Below are 24,217 nucleotides of genomic sequence, written 5' to 3' on the forward strand. Positions count from 1 at the left end.
TGGGGCAACATAGTGAGACCCTGTCTCAAAAATGAAAAAAAAGTAACCTAGGGCCGAGCACGGTGGCTTACAACTGTTATCTCAGCACTTTGGGAAGCCGAGGCAGGCGGATCACCTGAGGTCAGGAGTTTGAGACTAGTCTGGCCAAACTGGTGAAACCCTATCTCTACTAAAAAAACACAAAAATTAGCCAGGTGTGGTGATGCATGCCTGTAATCCCAGCTAATAGGGAGGCTGAGGCAGGAGAATCGCTTGAACCCAGGAGGTGGAGGTTGCAGTGAGCCGAGATTGCGCCACTTCAGTCCACCAGCCTGGGCAACAGAGCAAGACTCTGTCTCAAAAAAAAAAAAAAAAATGAAGCCTAAGTCATCTTACTGTTTTCTCCCTCCCCCCACACACCTCATAGCCTCCTGCAGCCAGAGCAGCCATTTGGAAATGCAAATCTATTCATACCTGTGTTACATGATGGAGGTAGGTCACCAGAAAGACCAAGCTATGATAGAGGTTTGGGACCTTTAATACCTTACCCGTTAACCTCTAGGGAGAGGAGAGGGGCTGGAGATTGAGTTTAATCACCAATGACCAATGATTTAATCAATCATGCCTACATAATGAGGCCTCCATAAAAATCCATAAATAGGGTTTGGAGAGCTTCTGGGATGGTGAACACACTGAAGAACTGGGAGGGTGGAGTGCCACCAGAGGGAATGGAAGCCCCTCCCCCTACACCTACACAAAACCCTGGGTATCTCTTACTTTTGGCTGTTTTTGTTTTTGTTTTTTTGAGACGGAATCTCGCTCTGTCGCCCAGGCTGGAGTGCAAAGGCACGATCTCGGCTCGCTGCAAAATCAGTCTTCTAGGTTCAAGCACTTTTTCCACCTCGGCCTCCCAAGTAGCTGGGATTACAGGTGCATGCCACCACACCTAGCTAGTTTTTGTATTTTTGTGGAGAAGGGGTTTCACCATGTTAGTCAAGCTGTCAAGCTGGTCTTGAACTTCTGACCTCAGGTGATACACCCACCTCGGCCTCTCGAAGTGCTAGGATTATAGGTGTGAGCCACTGTGCCTGGCCTTTTTTTTTTTTTTCTGACGGAGTTTCGCTCTTTTGCCCAGGCTAGAGTGGCAAGATCTCAGCTCACTGCAACCTCCGCCCCGCCGGGTTCAAGTGATTCTCCTGCCTCAGCCTCCCAAGTAGCTGGGATTATGGGACTATAGGCGCCCGCCACCACGCCTGGCTAATGTTTGAATTTTTAGTAGAGACGGGGTTTCACCATGTTGGCCAGGCTGGTCTCGAACTCCTGACCTCAGGTGATCCACCTGCCTCGGGCTCCCAAAGTGCTAGGATTACAGGCGTAGGCGCCACTGTGCCTAGCCTTGGCTGTTCTTGAGTTGTATTCTTTTTTTAACATTTTTTTTTCTTTTGAGATGGAGTCTTGCTCTGTCACCCAGGCTGGAGTGCAGTGGCGTGATCTCAGCTCACTGCAACCTCCACCTCCCAGGTTCAAGTGATTCTCTTGCCTCAGCCTCCAGAGTAGCTGGGACTACAGGCCCGCACCACCATATCCAGCTAATTTTTTTGCATTTTTAGTAGACACGAGATTTCACCATGTTGGCCAAGATGGTCTCCAACTCCTGACCTCAAATGCTCCACCCGCCTTGGCCTCCCAAACTGCTGGGATTACAGGCGTGAGCCACCGTGCCCAGCCTATATTAGTCTTTATAACAAAATTATAAAATTATATTGTAGGATTCATAACTCATAGATATAGTATGGCTTCTATAATTTTTTTTGTTTTGTTTTGAGACAGAGTCTCGCTCTGTTGCCCAGGCTGGAGTGCAATGGCGCAATCTCAGCTCACTGCAAGCTCCGCCTCCCGGGTTCAAGCCATTCTCCTGCCTCAGCCTCCCGAGTAGCTGGGACTACAGGCGCCTGCCACCGCACCCGGCTAATTTTTTGTATTTTTAGCAGAGACGGGGTTTCACTGTGTTAGCCGGGATGGTCTTGATCTCCTGACCTCGTGATCTGCCCACCTCGGCCTCCCAAAGTGCTGAGATTACAGGCATGAGCCACCCTGCCCAGCCTACGGCTTCTATAATATAAAGGATAAGAGAAGGGGAGAAATGAACCTATAAGGTTGCATCTTTTATGTGAAGTGGCACATTATTAACTGTAAGTAAACTGTTAAAAGTTAAAGATACAGACAGTCATCCCTTGGTACCCATGGGGAACTGGTTTCAGGACCCTCCCATACCAGTAAAATCCAAAGATGCTCAAGTCCCTTATATATAATAACATAGTATTTGCATATAATCTATCTATGTATCTATCTATCTATGTACCTATCTAATCTTCCTGTATGTTTTAAATCATCTCTAGATTATTTATAATATCTAGTACAATGTAAATGCTATGTTAATAGTTGTTAGTCTTCATTTTTGTTTGTATTTTTTATTGTACTGTTATTTTTTAATTGTTTCCTTTTTCCTAATATTTTTGATGCTTGGTTGGTTGAATCCACAAATGTGGAACCCACAGAGAAGTAGTGTGAACTGTACTGAAATAACTAAAGCAACCACTGAAAAAACAATGTAAAGAGGTATAGCTTAAAAGCCAATCCCTATTATAAGTTAAAATGGAATTCTAAAACATATTTCATTAACACAAAAGAAGGCAGGAAAGAGAAGAAACAAAAAACAGAGGGTAAAACACAAAACAATATAAAATGGGAATTCTTAAATCGAACCAAAATCCTTCCAATAGCCCACAAGGCTCTGACTGGTCCAGCCCAGGCCTCCCTTGTCAGTTTCATCTCACATCTCTCTCTCTCTCTCCACCCCATTGGTTTTCCCCTCAACTCATGTCAACCAGACCCTTTTCTTTTCTAGCTCCTCTCCATCCTCAGAGCACAACTCCTGCCTGATCAACTCCTTTTCTTTTTGTTTTCATTTTTTTCAGAGATGGAATCTCACTATGTTGCCCAGGTTGGACTCCTGGGGTCAAGTGATTCTCCCACCTCAGTCTTCAAGTAGCTAGGACTACAGGTGTGTGCCATGGCACCCCGCTTGGTCAACTCCTCTTCTTCCTTGAGGTCCTGGCCTAAACAACACTTCTTCTGAGAAGTTTCTCTTGATTACCCCATAGACAAGGAGGCTCAGATGAATCTTGTGTGCTCACTTCACTTCCTGCCCTTGTCAGTACACTTCAGCTCCCAACTTATATCTGTTTCTTCTTTTGGATTATGGTCCCAAAGGGCACAGTCATAATCTGTAACAATCGGTTTTCTGAATGAGCTAAACTGAGTAGGATATAATCAGGAGACAACTTTCCCCTGAAGCACACTCTTTTTTTTTTTTTAGACAGAGTTTCGCTCTTGTTTCCCAGGCTGGAGTGCGATGGCACCATCTCGGCTGGCTCACTGCATCCTCCACCTCCCGAGTTCAACCAATTCTCCTGCCTCAGCCTCCCAAGTAGCTGGGACTACAGGCATGTGCCACCAAGTCCAGCTAATTTTTGTATTTTTAGTAGAGACGGGGTTTCACCATGTTGGCCAGGCTATTCCCAAACTCCTGAGCTCAAGAAATCCACCTGCCTAGGCCTCCCAAAGTGCTGGGGACTACACGCATGAGCCACCGTACCCAGGCCAATTCCAATTTCTTCCCTCCTCCGCACTGCAGGATGCAGGAATGCTCTGTTAATTCTCCTCCTTGCTTCTCCACTCTTCCTCTGATCTCAACCCTGTTTGTGGCAATTCCAGAGCTGAGGCAAGGGGGAGAACCAATGAGACAAAAAGAGGCAATGGCCTTCATACTCAGCTGATGCCCCCTGTAGCTTCTGGCTTTATCCTAAAGCCTGTCCTTTTGTGGAAGGTGCTAGTGGGTCCTTCAAGTGCCTCCACCACACTCTGCAGAACCCCACACAGGCCAGTGCTCTCTTCTGACTTCTTGCCCACCACTCAGCTCCCTCCCTCTAGAGCCCTACCTGCAGCCTCTCTGTTGAGATCCTTTCTTCCTTCACAGGTAGAATCCCCTTAGATGGCTCAGTTACCCACTGTGGAGTCTACTTGTGCAAGTGTGACTATTTACTGCTAGCCTCCTATGCTCACCAACTGGTGCAAGTGTGACTAATTACTGTTAGCCTCCTATGCTCACCCACCCATCAAGGACTGCTCCAAGTAGGAGACAGATAGCAGTCTTCTTGCCTCCTCAACTCCAGGGAACACTGCAGCTTCTTGGTGTGTCACTTTGGTGGCAGCTTGGGTAGGCTGACATATTTCAACTGTATAGCAGGCTGGGACTCAGGTCTCATCTCTCCTGCCTGCAAGCACTACAATTCTCTCTGAGGTTTGCCTGAAGGGCCTCTTGTCTTGAGACTGGCAAGGACAGGGAAAGCCACAGCTTTCTAATCCTGTGAATATCTTTTTTTCTTTTTCTTTTTTTTTTTGAGACAGAGTCTCGCTCTGTTGCCCAGGCTGGAGTGCAGTGGTACAATCTCGGCTCACTGCAAGCCGAGGTCTCGATCTCCTGACCTCGTGATCCGCTCGCCTCAGCCTCCCAAAGTGCTGGGATTACAGGCGTGAGCCACCATGCCCAGCCTTTTTTTTTTTTCTTTGAGATGGAGTTTTGCTCTTGTTGCCCAGGCTGGAGGAGTACAATGGCGCAATCTCGGCTCACTGCAACCTCCGCCTCCCAGGTTCAAGCGATTCTCCTGCCTCAGCCTCCCGAGTAGCTGAGATTACAGGCACCCACCACCATACCCAGGTAATTTTTATATTTTTAGTAGAGACTGGGTTTCACCATGTTGGCCAGGCTGGTCTCAAACTCCCGACCTCAGGTGATCCACCCACCTCAGCCTCCCAAAGTGCTGGGATTACAGGCGTGAGTCATCACACCTGGCCCTGTGAATACCTTTTAAAGAATCTAAGGATCATTTAAAGCATCTCCTAAGAAGCCCTCTATTAGACTGTGGGAGAACTTATCACCCCTTATTCTGCACTCTGAGGCTTCAGATGGAATTCCCACACACAGATGAAGTCCTGTTCTACATCCAGGTACACCTGTTAACCCCATCCCTTCCTCTAACTGAATATCAAGCATTTGAAGATGCAGAATATTCAGGAGATGTCTAGGAGATAATAAATGTCATAATACTCTGATGTTCACTAAAAAAATTGATGTTCAACATAGGTATGCTATGACTTCTACTGACTGTCTATCCACACCATTCACTGTGAGAAACAGAGTTTTATTTATTTTTTATTTATTTATTTTTTAGACAGAGTAGTCTCACTCTGTCCCCCAGGCTGGAGTGCAGTGGCACGATCTCACCTCACTGCAACCTCCACCTCTCAGCCTCCTCAGTAGCTGGGACTACAGGTGCCCACCACCACGCCCAGCTAATTTTTGTATTTTTAGTAGAGATGGGGTTTCACTATGTTGGCCAGGCTTGTCTCGAACTCCTGACCTCAGGTGATCCACCCCCCTTGGCATCCCAAAGTGCTGGGATTACAGGTGTGCACCACTGTGCACAGCCCAGAGTTTTATTTTTGTTTTTGTTTTTCTGAGACAGAGTTTCACTCTTGTTGCCCAGGCTGGAGTGCAATGGTGCGATCTAGGCTCACTGCAACCTCTGCCTCCTGAGTTCAAGCGATTCTCCTGCCTCAGCCTCCCAAGTAGCTGGGATTACAGGCGCCCGCCACCACGCCCGGCTAATTATTTTTAGTAGAGATGGGGTTTCACCATGTTGGCCAGGCAGGTCTCAAATCCTGACCTCAGATGATCCATCCCCCTTGGCCTCCCAAAGTGCTGGGATTACAGGTGTGAGTCACCACGCCTGGCCTGAGAAGCAGAGTTTTACAACGTTTTATTTTAAAACATATGTGGATATGTTATGGAGTAAAATGCAAAATTTTGAAGGGGGAAAAAAAAAACCCAGGACCTTTCACATAAATGATTGAGCTCACTGTGAGCTACTTCACCTATGGACCCTATGGGTAGTACATGCAAAGGTTTGAGAACTTATTTTTTTGTTGTTGAGACAGGATCTCACCTCAGCCTCCTGGTGTAGTGGACTACAGGCATGCACTACCATGTGTGTAGTACCAACTAGTGATTTTTATTTTTTTATTTTTTGTAGAGACAGGGTCTCACAAGACTGGTCTCAGACTGGTCTTGAACTCCTGGCCTCAAGCAATTCTCCTGCCTCAGCCTCCCAAAGTGCTGGGTTTACAGATAGGTGGGATCCACTGTGCCAGCCATGAGAACTTTATGAGGAACTGTTCAGTGGGATAGGTGGAAAATTGGGGTTACCCTTCTGGACGTCTTCAGGAATGCTGTTGAAGCAAGTGGAGAAAAACCAGGTCACCCTGACTATTCCACAAATCAGCAAAGAGAAATTTCAGAAGCCTCCCCTTCAATACTAAGAAAAGAGAGGGGGGATCCAGAAGGACCTCTGCTCACATTGAAAATAGCAGGTCTGGGTTCACTCCTGTAATCCTAGCACTTTGAGAGGCTGAAGTGGGCAGATCACTTGAGCCCAGAAGTTCTAGACCAGCCTGGGCAACATGGCGAAAGCATCTCTACAAAAAACAAACAAACAAAAAACACATAAATTAGCCAGGCATGGTGGCTTACGCCTATAGTCCCAGTTATTTGGGAAGCTGAGGCAGAAGAATCACCTGAGCCCGTGGAGGTCAAGGCTGCAGTGAGCTGTGATCATGCTACTGCACTGCATTTGGCAACAGAGTGAGACTCTGTCTCAAAAAAAAAAAAAAAAAAAAAAAAAAAAAAAAACAGAAGCCAAACACCAGAAAAGGTTCTGTTTGCATATGGGTTTTTGTTTGTTGGTTCTTTGGTTTGTTTTCTCAGACCAAATTCACATGGCATGTTTGTTGGTTCTTTTGAAGACTGCTTCAGCCATTGAGCCACATCTGCCTGTATCTTTCAGCAATAAAACCCCAGAAAAAAGGCACCAAGTGGAAGTAAGGAGCAAGGAAGGGGACAGCTGTGAACACTGGCCTCCTTAGTCAACCACAGGTGTCAGAGAACTCAATGGATGGAGCAGATTTGAAGGAAAGAAATCAGGCAGAATCAAAAGTGGGTGACTTCAGAGAAACCATAGGAGCCTAGCAGTAGCAGTTGGATGCGCTTGTAGTTCCCCAACACAAAACATCCTCAAAATGAGGATTTAACACCTCTCTTGACTGCACTGCTAGAGAACATCTAATTTCTACATATAATTTCTGGATTTCCCCAAGGACTCATTCATAGCTTTATGACATTCCTTTTCCTCTGAACGCTATTCAGAAATGCGTACCAAGGTGTATCTGCCATCTCAACATGGTGCTTACCTTTCTTAAGAATTTTCTTCACTTTCACATAGTTCCCTTGTTTGACATACTGATGAAGCTGAGCTTCCAGGGAGTCATTTCTTAAGGTACCAAGTTGAACAGGACAGGGGACTGGAAGAGGAACAGCCTGAGACATTCTGTTCCAAAAGAAAGCAATATGCTTATTTTAACTGAACCAGAAATGCAAGGAAACAACTTAATTCTTTCACATTTAGAAACCTGTCCAGCCATCTTCATTAATAATGAAGATTAGGGGAATAATTATTGAAACTCTATGAGATTAATGTTTTTCCTCAGTGTTATCGCTGAAATTAAAGAACTTCAATATACTGTTGAATATAGGAATGGTGAGGAGACAAGTAAAAATATATATATTTGAACGTATATGGTTTGGCTCTATATCCCCACCCAAATCTCACCTTGAATTGTACTTCCCATAATCCCCACAATGTCATGGGAGGGACCTAGTGGGAGGTAATTTAATCATGGTGGCGGTTACCCTCATGCTGTTCTTGTGACCAGTAAGTGAATTCTCATGAGATCTGATAGTTTTATAAGGGGCTTTTCTTTCTTTTGCTCAGTACTTCTCCTTCCTGCCATCATGTGAAGAAGGACATGTTTGCTTCCCATCTGCCATGATTGTAAGTTTCCTGAGGCCTCCCCAGCACTGCAGAACTATGAGTCAATTAAACCTCTTTCCTTTATAAATTACCCAGTCTCGGGTATGTCTTTATTAGCAGCACAAGAACAGAGTAATACAGTATTTGTCACTAATTCCCAGGACTGAAAAAGTGAGGACTTCTAGGAAGTAAAATTCTAAATACACATGTTTATTGTGTCATTAAGATAACTTGGAGAGTATTGACTTTGAAAGGTTATAACACAAATGCAGTCATTATGTAAAGCTAGATAGTATAACATAGTGGTTTGGGTTCACAGTTCAGACTCTGAAACTGTCTTGGCACTGTCACCTCCCTGTGTGACCTTGGAGAAATTATTTAACATTGATAGGCCTCAATTTCTTCATCTGTAACATGGGGATAATAATAAGCAGAGGGTTGCTGAGAGTTTCTTTTTCTGTGTATGTGACAGAGTCTCACTCTGTCGTCAGGCTGGAGTGCAGTGGCACGATCTTGGCTCACTGCAACCTCTGCCTCCTGGGTTCAAGCAATCCTCCTGCCTCAGCCTCCCAAGTAGCTGGGACTACAGGTGCACACCACCATGCCCAGCTAATTTTTTGTATTTTTAGTAGAGACGAGGTTTCACCATGTTGGACAGGATGGTCTTGATCTCTTGCCCTTGTGATCCGCCTGCCTCAGCCTCCCAAAGTGCTAGGATTACAGGGGTGAGCCACGGCGCCTGGTCTGAGAGTTTCAAAGGAGCTAATTTGTGTACAGTGCTTAGCATAGTACCTGGCACCAAACAAGTTCACTGTAGTTGTTAGCTGTTACTGTGCATAAGAACCATGCAGAGAAATTTTAACTTTCCAAATGTGGCAGCCACACCTGACTATCATTCTTACAATCAAGTGTCTGTGGTGTACATACTGCTATGGTTTGAATGTGTCCCCCAAAATTCATATGTTAAAAACTTGATCCCCAATATGGAGGTGTTGGGAGGTAGAACCTTTAAGATGTGTTTAGGTCACGGGGGCACCACTCTCATGAATTGATTAGTGCTATTGTCATTATAAAGGAAGTAGGTCGTTATGGCAGGAGTGGGTTCCTTATAAAAGGATGCGTTTGGGAGACATTTGCGGTTTCTTTCCATCTCCTTGTTCTGCAGCCCTATGATTAAACCTCTTTCTCTGCTGCAACCCAGTGTTTCACTATACTGACTTGCCACGTGGGATTATAATTTAGCAGTGATCCTATGAAAAGATGCCTCTTGTGGGCATTTAACCATGGCTCAGTGCCCCCTTTGTGGCAGTCCAGGTTTCCATTAGCAGCCAGAATAGTCTGGTTCCACTAACCCTTTACTATAATTTTGATGAATGCATGCGTTAAACATTAAATAATTGGAGAAACTGGGCCGGGCACGGTGGCTCATGCCTATAATCCCAGCACTCTGGGAGGCCGAGGCAGGCGGATCACAAGGTCAGGAGATTGTTACCATCCTGTGAATGGTGAAACCCCGTCTCTACTAAAAATACAAAAAATTAGCCAGGCATGGTGGCGGGTACCTGTAGTCCCAGCTACTCGGGAGACTGAGGCGGGAAAATGGCGAGAACCCGGGAGATGGAGCTTGCAGTGAGCTGAGATTGCGCCACTGCACTCCAGCCTGGGCGACAGAGTGAGACTCCATCTCAAAAAAATAAAATAAAAAGAATTGGAGAAACTGGTGCCTGAGTACTACAGGGGCTGGAATGCGAAAACAAACCCATTAAGACACCACCTGGCCTTTCTCAGGCCCTAAAGTCTATCAAATAATAATAGCATTTTTACACATACACCTTGTACCAAGGACCACTTAAGATTAAGAAACTTTCCAAGACTCTAGAGAAAGCTTTCCAGACCCTAGATCCTAGTTAAAGATTAGATATAGATTGAATGAAACATTCCACCTTGTAGGTGCACTCCCGCATATAGGTATGGACCTTGAATGTACATAAGCTTTGGGGAAAAAAAAAAAAAACTTGAACTTTTTTTTTTTTTTTTTTTTTTTGAGACAGAGTCTTGCTTTGTCGCCCAGGCTGCAGTGCAGTGGCACGATCTCAGCTCACTGCAATCTCCGCCTCCCGGGTTCAAACGATTCTCCTGCCTCAGGCTCCTGAGTAGTTGGGATTACAGGTGCCCACCATCATTACCATCTAATTTTCGTCTTTTTAATAGAGTTGGAGTTTCACCATGTTGGCCAGGGTGGTCTCAAACTTCTGACCTCAGGTGATCTGCCCACCTTGGCCTCCCAAAGTGCTGGGATTATAGGCGTGAGCCACCGCGCCTGGCCAAAACTTTTAACTTTTTTAGTTCGTCTGGTGAGTTACTCCAACCTTCTCCCTGTAACCAGTTGCAGAAATAAAGTCCCTTCTTTTTTTTTTTTTTTTTTTTTTTCTGAGACAGAGTCTTGCTCTGTTGCCCAGGCTGAAGTGCGGTGGTGAGAATGGCTGAAGTGCAGCCATTCTCCTGCCTCAGTTTCCTGGGCAGCTGGGATTACAGGCGCCTGCCACCACGTCCAGCTAAGTTTTTCTTTCTTTTTTTTTTTTTTTGAGGAGTCTCGCTCTGTCGCCAGGCTGGAGTGCAGGGGTGCAATCTCAGCTCACTACAACCTCCACCTCCTGGGTTCAAGCGTTTCTCCTGCCTCAGCCTCCCAAGTAGCTAGGCCTACAGGCATGCATCACAATGCCCAGCTAATTTTTGCATTTTTAGTACAGATGGGTTCTCACCATGTTGGCCAGGATGGTCTTGATCTCTTAACCTCATGATGCACCCACCTCTGCCTCCCAAAGTGCTGGGATTACAGGCATAAGCCACCGCACCCAGCGACTAATGTTTGTATTTTTAGTAGAGATGGGGTTTCACAATGTTGGCCAAGCTGGTCTCAAACTCCTGACCTCAGGTGATCCGCCTGCCTCGGCCTCCCAAAGTGCTGGGATTACAGAAGTGAGCCACCGCACCTGGCCAATAAACTCCCTTCTTTCCCAGTCTGGATCTCATTATTGGACTGTGAGAACAAGCAGCCGGACCTCACTCTGTCCTGGAACACCCTGACATTTCGGCACCCCGAGACGAGCCCTCCTTTAAGCCAGGGGCCATGTCTGGCACCTCCCTTGTAGGCAGGGGCATTGCCGACCTTTGGCGCATAAGCTGGCTTGCAGCAGAGAAATGGTTTCTGATTCTGAAAGACGTCTCTGATGATTATTCCCAAGCATAATCCATATTCCCTTTCCCTTCTCCTGATCTGTTGGCCTCCTCAGAGGCCCTGTAAACTCTTCGAGGGTCCTATTAAAGGGCACTGTTTTGGGGAAGTACTCCTGGGCCCTTCGGGTCTCAGCTCAGAAACCTGGTTTTGGTTGGGCGCGATGGCTCACACCTGTAAGCCTAGCACTTTGAGAGGCTGAGGTAGGTGGATCGTCTGAGGTCACGGGTTTGAGACCAGCCTGGGCAACACGGCGAAATGCTGTCTCTACAAAAAATTAGCCAGGCAGCCGGGCACAGTGGCTTACGCCTGTAATCCCAACACTTTGGGAGGCCAAGGCAGGTGGATTACCTGAGGTCAGGAGTTCGAGACCAGCTTGACTGATATGGTGAAATCCCCATCTGTATTAAAAATACAAAAATTAGCCGGGTGTGGTGGCGGGCACCTGTAGTCCCAGCTACTCAGGAGGCTGAGACAGGACAATTGCTTGAACCTAAAAGGTGGAGGTTGCAGTGAGCCGAGATCATGCCACTGCACTCCAGCCTGGGCAACAGAACAAGACTCTGTCTCAAAAAAACAAAACAAAACAAAACAAAAACAAAAAGGCTGGGCGCAGTGGCTCACGCCTGTAATCCCAACACTTTGGGAGGGTGGGGGGGGGGTGGATCACGAGGTCTGGAGTTCGAGACCAGCCTGACCAACATGGTGAAACCCCATCTCTACTAAAACTACAAAAATTAGCCAGGCGTGGTGGTGGGCACCTGTAATCCCAGCTATTCAGGAGGCTGAGGCAGGAGAATCGCTTGAACCTGGGAGGCGGAGGTTGCAGTGAGCCAAGATCACACCACTGCGCTCCAGCATAGGCAACAGAGGGACTCTGCCTCGAAAAAAGAAAAAAATTGGCCAGGCATGGTGTCAAGCACCTGTAGTCCCAGCTACTCAAGAGGCTGAGGCACAAGAATCACTTGAACCTGGGAGGTGGAGGTTGCAGTGAGCCGAGATCATGCCATTGCACTCCAGCCTGGGTGACTGAGCAAAACTCCCATCTCAAAAAAGAGGAAAAAAAAAGAAAAAGAAAATTGGGTTTTATTTATTTTAATGTTTTTAGAGGTGGGATCTTGCTACATTGCCCAGGCTGGTCTTCAACTCCTGGCCTCAAACAATCCTCCTGCCTCAGGCTCCCAAAGTTCTGGGATTATAGGTGTGAGCCACTATGCTGGCCAAATCTGGTTTTATATTTATTTATTTATTTATTTATTTATTTATTATTTTTAAAAAATAGAGATGAGGTCTCACTATGTTGCCCAGGCTGATCTCGAACTCGTGGGCTCAAGTGATCCTCCTACCTCAGCCTCCCAAAGTGCTAGAATTACAGGCATGAGCCACCATGCTGGGCCCAAATCTGGTTTTAGAATTCTGATTTGTGAGGGCTTGTGCCTGTTCTTGTCTTGTTTGTGTGTTGGGGGTGGAATCCTGAAGGAATCACTAGCAGAAGCTCAGCAGGCCTCACTCAGAGGGAACCTCTTGTCTCTTTTGCCAGGTTAAAACTCAGATACTGAGGGGAATAGCTGGTGTTCGTGTCTTTGTCATGTGTATATTATAATTTTGTCTGGACAATATGGGAAATGCTTTTTTTTTTTTTTTCTAAGACAGAGTCTTGCTCTGTCACCCAAGTTAGAGTGCAGTTGTGCAATCTTGGCTCACTGCAGCCTCTGCCTCCCGGGTTCAAGCAATTGAAACAGCCTTTGCAAAATTATGACTGAGACAGTGAAAGAGATCTAACTTAACTAACTCCATCTTGCTTCCAACTTCCAAGCTGTCCTTGTTCATTCCTGGGTGTAGGCTGAACTAACTTTGAGAGAAACTTAGTTTATAGTTTAAACAAAGATGGCAACAGCCTTTTCCCAAAGCAGACCTCCTTCTTCTCTGGGGACTAGATTGCCTTCGTAGGACTAACATTAGCCACAAGATTAGAAGTTATGGTTTAGGAGTCATGCAGCTGGATGCTACAAGATTCTGACCCCTTCCTAAACTCCTCCTAAGATTAGTGCTTGATATATTTTGCAGACCTTGCACTTGATGGATCAGCTGGCACCACCCAGATCAATAAACTGGCTCATCTGATCTTGTGGGTCCCCACCTAGGAACTGACTCAGCACAAGAAGACAGCTTTGATTTCTTATGATTCTTCCCTATGATTTCTTCCCTGACCAATTAGCACTCCTGGCTCATTGGCTTCCCTTCACTCACCAAGTTATCCTTAAAAACTCTGTCCCTCGAATGCTCCACGAGACTGATTTGAGTAATAATAAAACTCCGGTCTCCCGCACAGCTGGCTCTGCGTGAATTACTCTTTCTCTATTGCAGTTCCCCTGTCTTGATGAATTGGCTCTGTCTAGGCAGCAGGCAAGGTGGTTACCCTTGGGTGGTAACACTTCTCATGCCTCAGCCTCCCAAGTAGCTGGGATTACAGGCATGCACCACCTGTACCAGTGTGTACCACCTGGGCACCGGCTTTTTTTTTTTTTTTGAGACAGTCTCACTCTGTCACCCGGGCTAGAGTGCAGTGGTGTGATTTCGGCTCACTGGCTGGAGTGCAGTGGTGTGATTTCGGCTCACTGCAACCTCTGCCTCCTGGGTTCAAGCGATTCTCCTGCTTCAGCCTCCAAAGTAGCTGGGATTACAGATGTGCGCCACCATGCCTGGCTAATTTTTTGCATTTTTAGTAGAGACAGGGTTTCATCACGTTGGCCAGGCTGGTCTCAAACTCCTGACTTCAAGTGATCCACCCGCCTCGGCCTCCCAAAGTGCTGGTTTTACAGGCTTGAGCCACCCTCAGCAATTCATCCCACCACAATAAAAGGCTAACGTAGCAAACTGGTAAATTTATCTGCACAAGAAAACTGAACTACAAAGGATGAGATACATAAACTTCTCACCTGAAGACCCAAGAATTTTTTTTTTTCTTCTTTTTCATTGAGATAGGGTCTCTATCGCTCAGACAGGAGTGCAGTGGTACAATATTGGCTCATTGAAGTCTCCATCTGGGATCAAATGATTTTCCCACCTCAGTCTCCCGAGTAGTTAACAGAGGTGCCTATCACCACGCCAGTCTGGCTTTGGCTTATTTTCCTACTTTTCCTAGAAACGACATAAAATACTACACAAGCACCTAAACTACCACAACTCCAAAAACTAAACCCACACCACCTCAACAACGCTGAAAACAAACACGCAAACCACCTTTCAAACCAGCTCAAGCCGGGGGAAAGTGCGAACGCAGCTCCCCCCATTACAACTTACGCAACCCAATCTCCCCATACCCGGGGAAACCACAAAGGCGAACCCCAAACACACATAAACAAAATCCCGGGACCAAAGCGAAAAAACAAAAAAAATCCGGCCACTTAAAAATACCAGTTTGGAGATCACGACATCTCCACAGCCCAGCGGATATAAGTACTTAGCGTTGCTGCTACCTCACCATCATCCTCAACACACTACTTAGTCATGGCAAATTGTATTATGAGTTGTTTTTAGGCATCGCTTCGAAACTACCGCTTCTTCGTATGACATATCTCAGACTACACCTTCTTTGGTATTCGCTAGAAAATTCTTCCGCGCGAAGAACGCACTAGAACCGGCAATCACTGCGCCCCTATCTACATATGCCCGCCTCTTACAGTGACGTCACCACCTGCTTCTGTACGCTCTGACTGAATTCTCTTACGAATCGGTTCGCTCTAGCTACCGCTCCCAAGGATTCAAAAGAAATCGCATTGTGTGATAAGTAATTTTTTTTTCTTTTTTTCTGTACAGACTCATATAATAGAAGTAACTTTTGTTATTTTTTCAGATAATTCATACAGCCATTAATTACCCAGACGTATTTCTCAGTGCTTTTCAATGGCTTGATCTCGGCTCACTGCAACCTCTGCCTCCCAGGTTCAAGCAATTCTCTTGCCTCAGCCTCCCGAGTAGCTGGGATTACAGGCGCCTGCCACCACGCCTGGCTAATTTTTGTTGTTTTAGTAGAGATGGGGTTTCACCATGTTGGTCAGGCTGATGTTGAACTCCTGACCTCTGGTGATCCGCCCACCTCGGCCTCCCAAAGTGCTGGGATTGCAGACATAAGCCACCGCGCCTGGCCCTCAGTGCTCTTTTCATTCCACTTAAGAAATTGGAACACACCAGGATGAGGATGATGCCAAAACTAGATTGATGGCTCACATCATCTAGGGTACAAATACACGCTTAATAATTTAACACTTTAGGCCAGGCGCGGTGGCTCACGTCTGTAATCCCAGCACTTTGGGAGGCAGAGGCAGGCGGATCACAAGGTTAGGAGATCGAGACCATCCTGGCTAACACAGTGAAACCCCGTCTCTACTAAAAATACAAAAAATTAGCCGGGCGTGGTGGCGGGCGCCTGTAATCCCAGCTACTCGGGAGGCTGAGGCAGGAGAATCGCTTGAACCCAGGAGGTGGAGATTGCAGTGAGCCGAGATCATGCCATTGCACTCTTAACCTGGGTGACAAGTAAAAAACTCCATCTCAAAAAAATAAAATAATAATAATAACTTAACAGTTTATTGAACTCAAAGCAACATTAAGCATCTTTGCCTTCGTTGTACACAGCTGTAGGGGAGCCCAGGGAGGGGAAGGCTGCATGGTTTTCCTTGGCCGGGAAGGTGTGCACCCTGCAGTCCTGCCATGTTGTGGAAAGATTAGCCCATGTTTTGTCGGTTGCCGTAGCCCCTAGGGTGGGTGTCCTTCCAGTCATCCCACTCTCGAGCTCTTTGGAGTGTTTGTTCATCATCCTCTTCCTCCTTTTCTTGATCTTCCTGTTGCTGAGTGGCTTTTCTGAATTCTTCTGGTGTTGCCTTGGCTATTCCCTGATCTGGTAACACTCCATGTTTCTGATGTTGATCATACCAGTCACTCACTGTCATGGAAGCCAGACTTGGATAGCCAGCGCCAAATACTTTGGCTCGCGCCATGTTCTGAGTGAGAATGAAGGGTTTCAGTGGAGGCCTCTTCTGGTGAGATGAGTTAGAAGTGGATGCCTCTCTTGAAGAGTCTTTCTCTCCCAGGATCTTTATTTCCTGATCAATGCTCTCAATCTCTTCTAAGCTGATACCAGTCCACCTCTGAAGGTGATGAAGATAATATTCATGAACACGCTCATCATCTGCTTGATCACTTTCCATAGCAGATTTAATTGTAGACAACCTATGCTCCAACTCCTTCTTCTGCTTGTAAAGCTCTATTTTAGCCTGTCTTTGAGATGCCATAGCAACAAGGCTAGGATAAGCCGTGGAGGTAATAGCACTGTGATTTTCAGCTGAGTTGGTCTTGGTTTGGGGCAGCTCAAACTTGGCCACATGACAGTAATGGCACTGAGTTAAGTATTTTATAAAGTGTTCGTGAGCCTGCTGCAAATGATCTAGACGCTTACTGGGGTTGACTTGTTTCATGGTGAGGGCTCCTTGAAACGCTGGCACCATCAGGTACTTCAGGTCGGTGGAAGTAATCTCCTCCAAATCTTCATTTCCGCTGAACAAGTCAAGCTGCAATAACATTTTGGCAACCTTCTCAAGGAGGTTGCGGCCCTTGAACACCTTTTCCTGGACTATTCGGGAACCGGTGGGTTCAGTCACTCCTTCGACTTCGTCCAGAAGCTGTTTGCTGGAATCGAACAGCTCGGGGAGCCGTGGCGGCAGCGGCAGGAACTCGTCTTCAGCAGCTGTCATCTTGGGAAGGCTGACGCGAAATGTTGATTCCTTTCCTTTCTGGACACACGTAAAGATTCTGGCGTGGATTTCTAACAACCAGTTTGAATCGGGCGCTGCAGGGCAGGGCAGTCAGGGAGGCGGTGGCGTTGGGGGAGGCATAGTGGAAAGCAACGGAGTTGGTTGTGCCGGGTTTGAATCGCTGCTCCACTCTGCGTCTTCGTCAAACTTTGTCTCTCTGTTTCCGTTTCCCAAAAATGGTAAAGTGGGAATAATACTGCCTGCCTGGCTTACAAGATTTCCGTGAGGACTGAATAACAGAATGCATGTAAAAATGCGGCTACCCCCAACCCAGGCTATTCTGCCCCTCGACTGCTGCCCCCTGTACTTTGGGACCCCCAAAGTTACTTTGCCAAGATTCAATTATCTGCAGTTCCTGCCACACAGGGAAGTAGCATCAGGCCCGGATTTGGTAACAAACCGAGTGCTCTTATATATCTATATCTGTGTATGTATGATGTACAAAGTACTGGGATTACAGGCGTGAGCCACCGCGCCTGGCCTAAAACTCAGTTTTTAAAAATTACTGAGTGGCCAGGCGCGGTGGCTCACGCCTGTAATCCCCCACTTTGGGAGGCCGAGGTGGGTGGACTAGGAGGTCAGGAGACTGAGACCATCCTGGCTAACACGGTGAAACCCCATCTCTGCTAGAAATACAAAAAATTAGCTGGGCGTGGTGGCGGGCGCCTGTAATCCCAGCTACTCAGGAGGCTGAGGCAGGAGAATTGCTTGTACATAATACATATTATGTGTGTACAGATATATAGCACACATACCACACACACATACACACAGAATCAAACCAACTACATGACCAAATTATGATTAAATCAAAGACCCCAAATAAGTTGAGATGCAGAAACACAGCCCCTCAGTACAGAATGTTATTTGGAGAGTTCCCTCACGTGTGGGCAAGGGCAGCACAGGCACACCTATTAATCTCAGATCATGGCTGTTCCTGCCAACTCAGGTGTGCTGTCCTAAGACGTGCCCCTCAGTTTGTGAGTCTCACCTCACCTCTGAATTTCCAACCATCTCTTAGCCTCATGGGGGTCAAGGAAGGAAGGGTTGATGCTCAGAAATATGAGAGTGACATATATACTCAGTAATTTTTAAAAGCTGAGTTTTGTTATGTAAGTTCACAAAGCAGTTGTGACTGTTAAAATGTCATTAATGTGGCCGGGCACGGTGGTTCATGCTTGTAATCCCAGCACTTTGGGAGGCTGAGACGGGCGGATCACGAGGTCAGGAGATTGAGACCATGGTGAAACCCCGTCTCTACTAAAAGTACAAAAAAATTAGCCAGGCGTGATGGTGGGCACCTGTAGTCCCAGCTACTCGGAGAGGCTGAGGCAGGAGAATGGTGTGAACCCGGGAGGCGGAGGTTGCAGTGAGCCGAGATGGCGCCACTGCACTCCAGCCCGGGTGACAGAGTGAGACGCTGTCTCAAAAAAAAAAAAAATGTCATTAATGTTGGCCAGGCATGGTGGCTCACACCTGTAATCCCAGAATTTTTGGAGGCCAAGGCAGATGGATCACCTGAGGTCGGGAGTTCAAGACCATCCTGACTAACATGGAGAAACCCTGTCTCTACTAAAAATACAAAATTAGCCGGTCGTGGCGGTGCATGCCTGTAATCCCAGCTACTTGGGAGGCTGAGGCAGGAAAATTGCTTGAACGTGGGAGGTGAAGGTTGCAGTAAGCCGAGATCATGCCACTGCACTCCAGCCTGGGCAACAAGAGCAAAACTCCGTCTCAAAAAAAAAAAAAAAAAAAAAAAAAGTCATTAATGCCAATGTAACTGAATCTAATTTTTTTTTTTAAGACAGAGTCTCACTCTGTCACCCGGGCTAGAGTGTAGTGACATGATCTTGGGTCACTGCCACCTCCATCTCTTGGGTTCAAGCAATTCTCCTGCCTCAACCTCCTGAGTAACTGGGACTACAGGGATGCACCACCACACCTGGCTAATTTTTTGTGTTTTTGGTAGAGACGGGGTTTCACCATATTAGCCAGGCTGGTCTTGAACTCCTGACCTCAGGTGATCTGCCTGCCTCGGCCTCCCGAAGTGCTGGGATTACAGGCATGAGCCACTGTACCAGGCTATTAAATGTCTTACTCAACGCCCTGAGCTGTGGGGAGCCAAATCCATTCACTCCTGAAACATACTGGCCCTGAAGCTGCATTTCTCAGCCAAAGCTCTGCAATAAAAATCATACTAACTCTATTTAGGCCAGGGGCGGTGGCTCATGCCTGTAATCCCATCACTTTGGGAGGCTGAGGTGCTGATATCACCCGAGTTTGGGGAGGTCGAGGCTGTGTTGTGCCACTGCACTCCAGCCTAGTGAGAGTGAGACCCTGTCTTAACCGCTCCCCCAGCAACAATGAAAAAACAATAGCAAAAACCCAACTCCACACTATTTAGTACAATTGCTGATATAGGACAATTGCTGGATTACCTTCATCCACAAAGTGTGACACAGCCCACCTCAGTTATACTATATAATCTCATTATTGAACTACCTTCCTAATTTTATTCCAGAAGGTTTGATTTCACATGAGGAAAGTAATACTTTGGCTGCTTTCAATGGTATCCATGAATGCCAGGCTGACCACAGCTCTGAGGCCTCTATGATTATTTGTGCCCCCCATGGCTCTGATATCACAGGTACTAACAGACCCTTTTTCCTATGCTGGGAGAACTCCATTTCTGATGACCACATTGTCTACTGCAGTATTTTCGCCATTCATAAAGTATTCTTGAATTTCTTTGCTGCTAATGATGAAAAACACCTGTTCTCAAGTCATTACTTACATGTAGTGCATACTTCTCATTTACTCACAGCCACTTAAATGTTCAAGGTCCAGTCCGCTGGCCTAGCCACTGGGGATACTAAGAGGAATAATGCAGAGACCGAGTCTGCCTGCAGTAAATAAGATCATAGTCTGTAGGGAAAACAGACTTGCCAGACCTATAAAAAGTTCAGCAGGGTCACATTACAATTTTGAAGGGTACATACTTTTGCCTTTGTGTGCCTGCCTCCTCTGTTAAAATATATATATTTCCATTAAAATATATGTTAAAAATGCTATCTTATGACTGTATTGATTAAAAGATGAATATATTATTATATATGACATTTTCTTCCACCTAAAAATTCATTTTTTTCTTCTGATTTTTAAAAGAAGTGCCCCTTGGCACTGTGCCTGTGGTACCTAACAGATAAGGCCACTCTGGGTTCAGTGGCACTGAGTGGATCCCAGGCAGTTTGGAAAGGCTGAAGTACAAGTTTTCCAGGTAGATGAAGAAGGGCAGGGCAGGGAAGTACATTCCAGGAAGAGCAGGCATATAAGTTTGTGGAAGTAATACAGCAAGGCTGTCTGGAAACTTTAAAATAAGGAAACAGATTAAGTTAAGAGCAATGCTTGTCCAGTGGAACATGGTGTGGGCAACATTCAACATACTCAATTGAACATTTTTAGTAGCTATATTATTATTTTTATTATTTTCTATTTATAGAGATAGGGTCTTGCTTTGCTGCCCAGTCTGGTCTTGAGCTCCTGGTCTCAAGCCATCCTCCTGCCTCAGCCTCACAAAGTACTGGGATTACAAGCGTGAGTCATCAGGCCCGGCCCACATGAAATTAACTTTATTATCATGTTTTGGCTGGGTGCAATGACTCATGCCTGAAATCCCAGCACTTTGGGAGGCTGAGGCAGGATGGCTTGAGGCCAGCAGTTGAAGATCAGCCTGACCAACTTGCCTAAACCTTGCCGCTACTAAAAATACAGTTAGCTTATTGTGGCCATGCGTGGCTGTAGTCCAGCTACTCTGAGGCTGAGGCATGAGAATTGCTTGAACCTGGGGGGCGGAGGTTGCAGGGAGCCGAGATCGCGCTACTGCACTCCAGCCTGGGCAACAGGGTGAGACTCTGTCTCATAAAAAACAAAAAACAAAAAACCCCACAACTCATTGCATTTACCTTACTAAAGTTCCTAAGCATTAAACGATAGCAAGGTACAGCTTTAAACAGTAAGCAACAGTAACAACCCTGCAACCCCAAAGCATTCCTAAGAACCAAAAGAAACAATGGAAAAAAAAAAAAAAAGGCTGGGCACGGTGGCTCACGCCTGTAATCCCAGCACTTTGGGAGGCCAAGGAGGGTGGATCACATGAGATCAGGAGTTCAAGACCGGCCTGACCAACATGGTGAAACCTCGTCTCTACTAAAAATACAAAAAACTAGCCAAGCGTGGTGGCGGATGCCTGTATTCCCAGCTCTACTCAGGAGGCTGAGGCAGGAGAATCGCTTCAACCTAGGAGGCGGAGGTTGCAGTGAGCCGAGATTGTGCCACTGAACTCCAGCCTGGGAGACAGCGAGACTCCGTCTCAAAAAAAAAAAAAGCCGGGTGCCATGGCTCACGCCTGTAATTCCAGCATTTTAGGAGGCCGAAGGTGTGGATCACTTGAGGACAAGAGTTCGAGACCAGCCTTGCCAACATGGTAAGACCCCACCTCTACTAAAAATGCAAAAATTAGCCGGGCATGGTGATGCAAGCCTGTAATGTAATCCCAGTTTCTAGGGAAGCTGGGACATGAGAATAGCTCGAACTCGGTAGGTGTGAGGCTGCGGTGAGCCAAGATTGCTCCACTGCACTCCATCCTGGAAAATAGAGCAAGACTCTCGTCCTAAAAAAGTAAGTAAGACGAAACCTAAAACAACCAAAGAAGCCTGAGCGCATGAATCTGGGTGCCACTGCACTCCAGCCTAGATAAACAAACCTTCCACTGGCAAAAAAAAACAAAGCAAAAGCTAATACACAACTAACAAAACTCTCATTTCAACTACCACAACCATGAGTAAGTGCGAACGCAGTCCTCTACCACCACAAATTATACAGTGGAGTCATCCACATTTGGGAAAATCGCAGGGATCAGCACAAAGTGCAAGGAATGAACCACACCCAGGAAAAACCATCTCCGAAATCACATTATTTCCCCTGCTAGGTAAGTATGAGGTACTTGCAAGACCCCAGCAATCCCCGGTGCCGCCCACATCATTGCAAGTGCGGGTAACTCCTGAAATGACTCTAATTGGACTTTATCCACATATCGTGAACAAAATAAACAGATTTTTATACTATATCTTAGTGTTGGTGACAGACTTGTGCAAACCCTTCCAAGGAACGCGCTTCCAAAATGCAGTCTTTAATCTACATACTCCACGTCCCGGCGTGACATCATGCGTAGGCCTGGCTGGTCAGAGAGCGCAGCTGCGTTCTCATCTGGGCCCGCTTCCAACCAGCAGTTCCTTCTTCTGCTCGCGTCGATGCAAGTGACGTCTGTCAGGCCATTTTCCTGACAAAAACGCACCACCTCCCTACTTTTGGCGTAGCCTAAGGCCTTCGGATCTCCCTGTATGGAGAGTTTCCTTGAGCTAACAGACGTGAATGAACTTTTAGTCGCGGGATACCCACGCTATGCACCACCCCGGCATCATTTCCTCTTATTCCAAGAAGGGGAATAGGGCATGCTAGCAGGTTGTATTGCAGAGTGGAGGGTTTTGGAATCCAAGATCTGGCCTGCAATCTAGTGTTCACAATGCAAGACTTTCGATGAGCTTATGGCCTCAACTTGTTCCTCAGTTTGTAAAACCTGCATTACTGTCCTTGGAGGAGTTCTTGTGAAGACCAGACCAAATACATTAACGAACAGCTTAAACCTTAAAGTATAATTATAACATGTGAGTCAGGCAGTCCAATAAAAACCTTAAAGCAAACCAAGAAATACTAACAGCTAACATCTACTGTTTACCATGCATCTGGACTTTATGGTTAATCCTGACAATGTCGAGGTAGGAAATGGAAGCATCCCCATTTCATGGATAAAGAACCTGAGGCATGACAAAGATTCTTTGCTGGCCGGGTGCAGTGGCTCACGCCTGTAATCCCAACACTTTGGGAGGCCGAGGCGGGCTAATCACCTGAGGTCAGGAGTTCGAGACCAGCCTGGCCAACATGGTGAAACCCTGTCTCTACTAAAAATACAAAAATTAGCCGGGCGTGGTGGCACGTGCCTATAATCCCAGTTACTTGGGAGGCTGAGGCAGGAGAACTGCTTGAACCCGGGAGGCGAAGGTTGCAGTGAGCCAGTGAGCCGTGATCATGCTACCGCACTCCAGCCTGGGTGACAGAGTGAGACTCTGGCTTAAAAAAAAAAAAAAAAAGATTCTTTTCTTGTTTGCTTGGCCAAACCTTAGTCAGGCTTCTGAACCTTCTCATAGGCCAGTCTGTGCATGTTCTTGTAAAACCCAGTTTTAGTAAAGGAACCCTGCTAAGTCAATTTAGCTGAAACCCAAATTCTCCAAATCTGATCAGGTTCCTCATCCTGCACCACCCCCCAGGTGATATCTGGTCACCCCAGCCTGTCTTCAGCAAGAATCCTGTTACATCAGTTTAGCCAGAATTCCTCTTACCCCTGATGTTTCCTCTTGGTAATTTTCTATCCACTGACCTCCACACTGCTCCTTGGCTATAAATTCCCATTTGCCCATGCTGTACTTTGGACTTGTGCCCAATCTTTCTCCTCCACTACAAGACCCCATTACAGTGGTCCCTATACCTATCCTGATGGTCCTAAACAAAGTCATCCTTACAGCAAAAAAGTGCACCTCCTCCCAGCTACCAAAATCTCTTCTACTGATGTGCCTGGAGGAGCTGCAGTAACTATAAACCCCTGCAAATGTGGAGGAAGTAACTGGAGCCTGGGTCCAGTCATGACTGTCTACTGAATCATCTTAGCCAATGCCCAATGAAGGCTCATGGTGCTCCCAGCACAGGGAGGAGAATTTCACACACCTTAACTCATTTAATCCACTCAACAATTCTACAGAGTAGACAATATCTCCATTTTGCAGATGAGAAAACTGAGGCCAAGAGAGGCTGAAATGTGCCCAAGTGGTAGAGAAGGAATTAAAATCCACGTAGTCATCCCCAGAGAAGACTTCTTTTTTTTTATTTTTATGCACACACAGACAATGGTGACATCTACAGAAAACAATCTGGATCACCCGGAAAGCATGTGGCATCCCAGGTGAACTGCTATGTGAGGTAACTGGCCCAAGGGCTCTAGTCACCCACCCTAACATCCCACCCAAAGGCCCTGAGGACTGGGGGGTCAATATATTACATCACACAGTTTGAGAAGCTGTAGGGTGGAAACT

General features: G+C 46.4%; 1 protein-coding gene, 1 non-coding gene and 1 pseudogene across 5 annotated transcripts in view; all 3 read right to left on the reverse strand.

The window, feature by feature from the left end:
- Positions 1-24,217, reverse strand: part of TEX14 (testis expressed 14, intercellular bridge forming factor) — a 134,727-nt gene that overhangs the window by 88,681 nt on the left and 21,829 nt on the right. For 3 of the 4 annotated variants that reach the window (XM_003272318.3, XM_003272320.3, XM_003272319.3), the window contains exon 2: positions 7,348-7,484. In XM_003272318.3, the coding sequence (XP_003272366.2) occupies positions 7,348-7,483 (136 nt within the window). In that variant the 5' untranslated portion in view covers position 7,484. Of the gene's footprint in view, positions 1-3,637; positions 3,759-7,347; positions 7,485-24,217 lie in introns of all 4 variants that reach the window. The other variant, XM_003272321.3, reaches the window with a different exon arrangement.
- On the reverse strand, positions 15,930-16,955 carry LOC105739062 (annotated as a pseudogene).
- On the reverse strand, positions 21,851-22,010 carry LOC115838498. Its single transcript, XR_004033517.1, has one exon. It is a non-coding gene; the product is annotated as a U1 spliceosomal RNA (small nuclear RNA).

Source organism: Nomascus leucogenys, chromosome 14, assembly GCF_006542625.1.
Source record: "Nomascus leucogenys isolate Asia chromosome 14, Asia_NLE_v1, whole genome shotgun sequence".
Lineage (NCBI taxonomy): Eukaryota > Metazoa > Chordata > Mammalia > Primates > Hylobatidae > Nomascus > Nomascus leucogenys.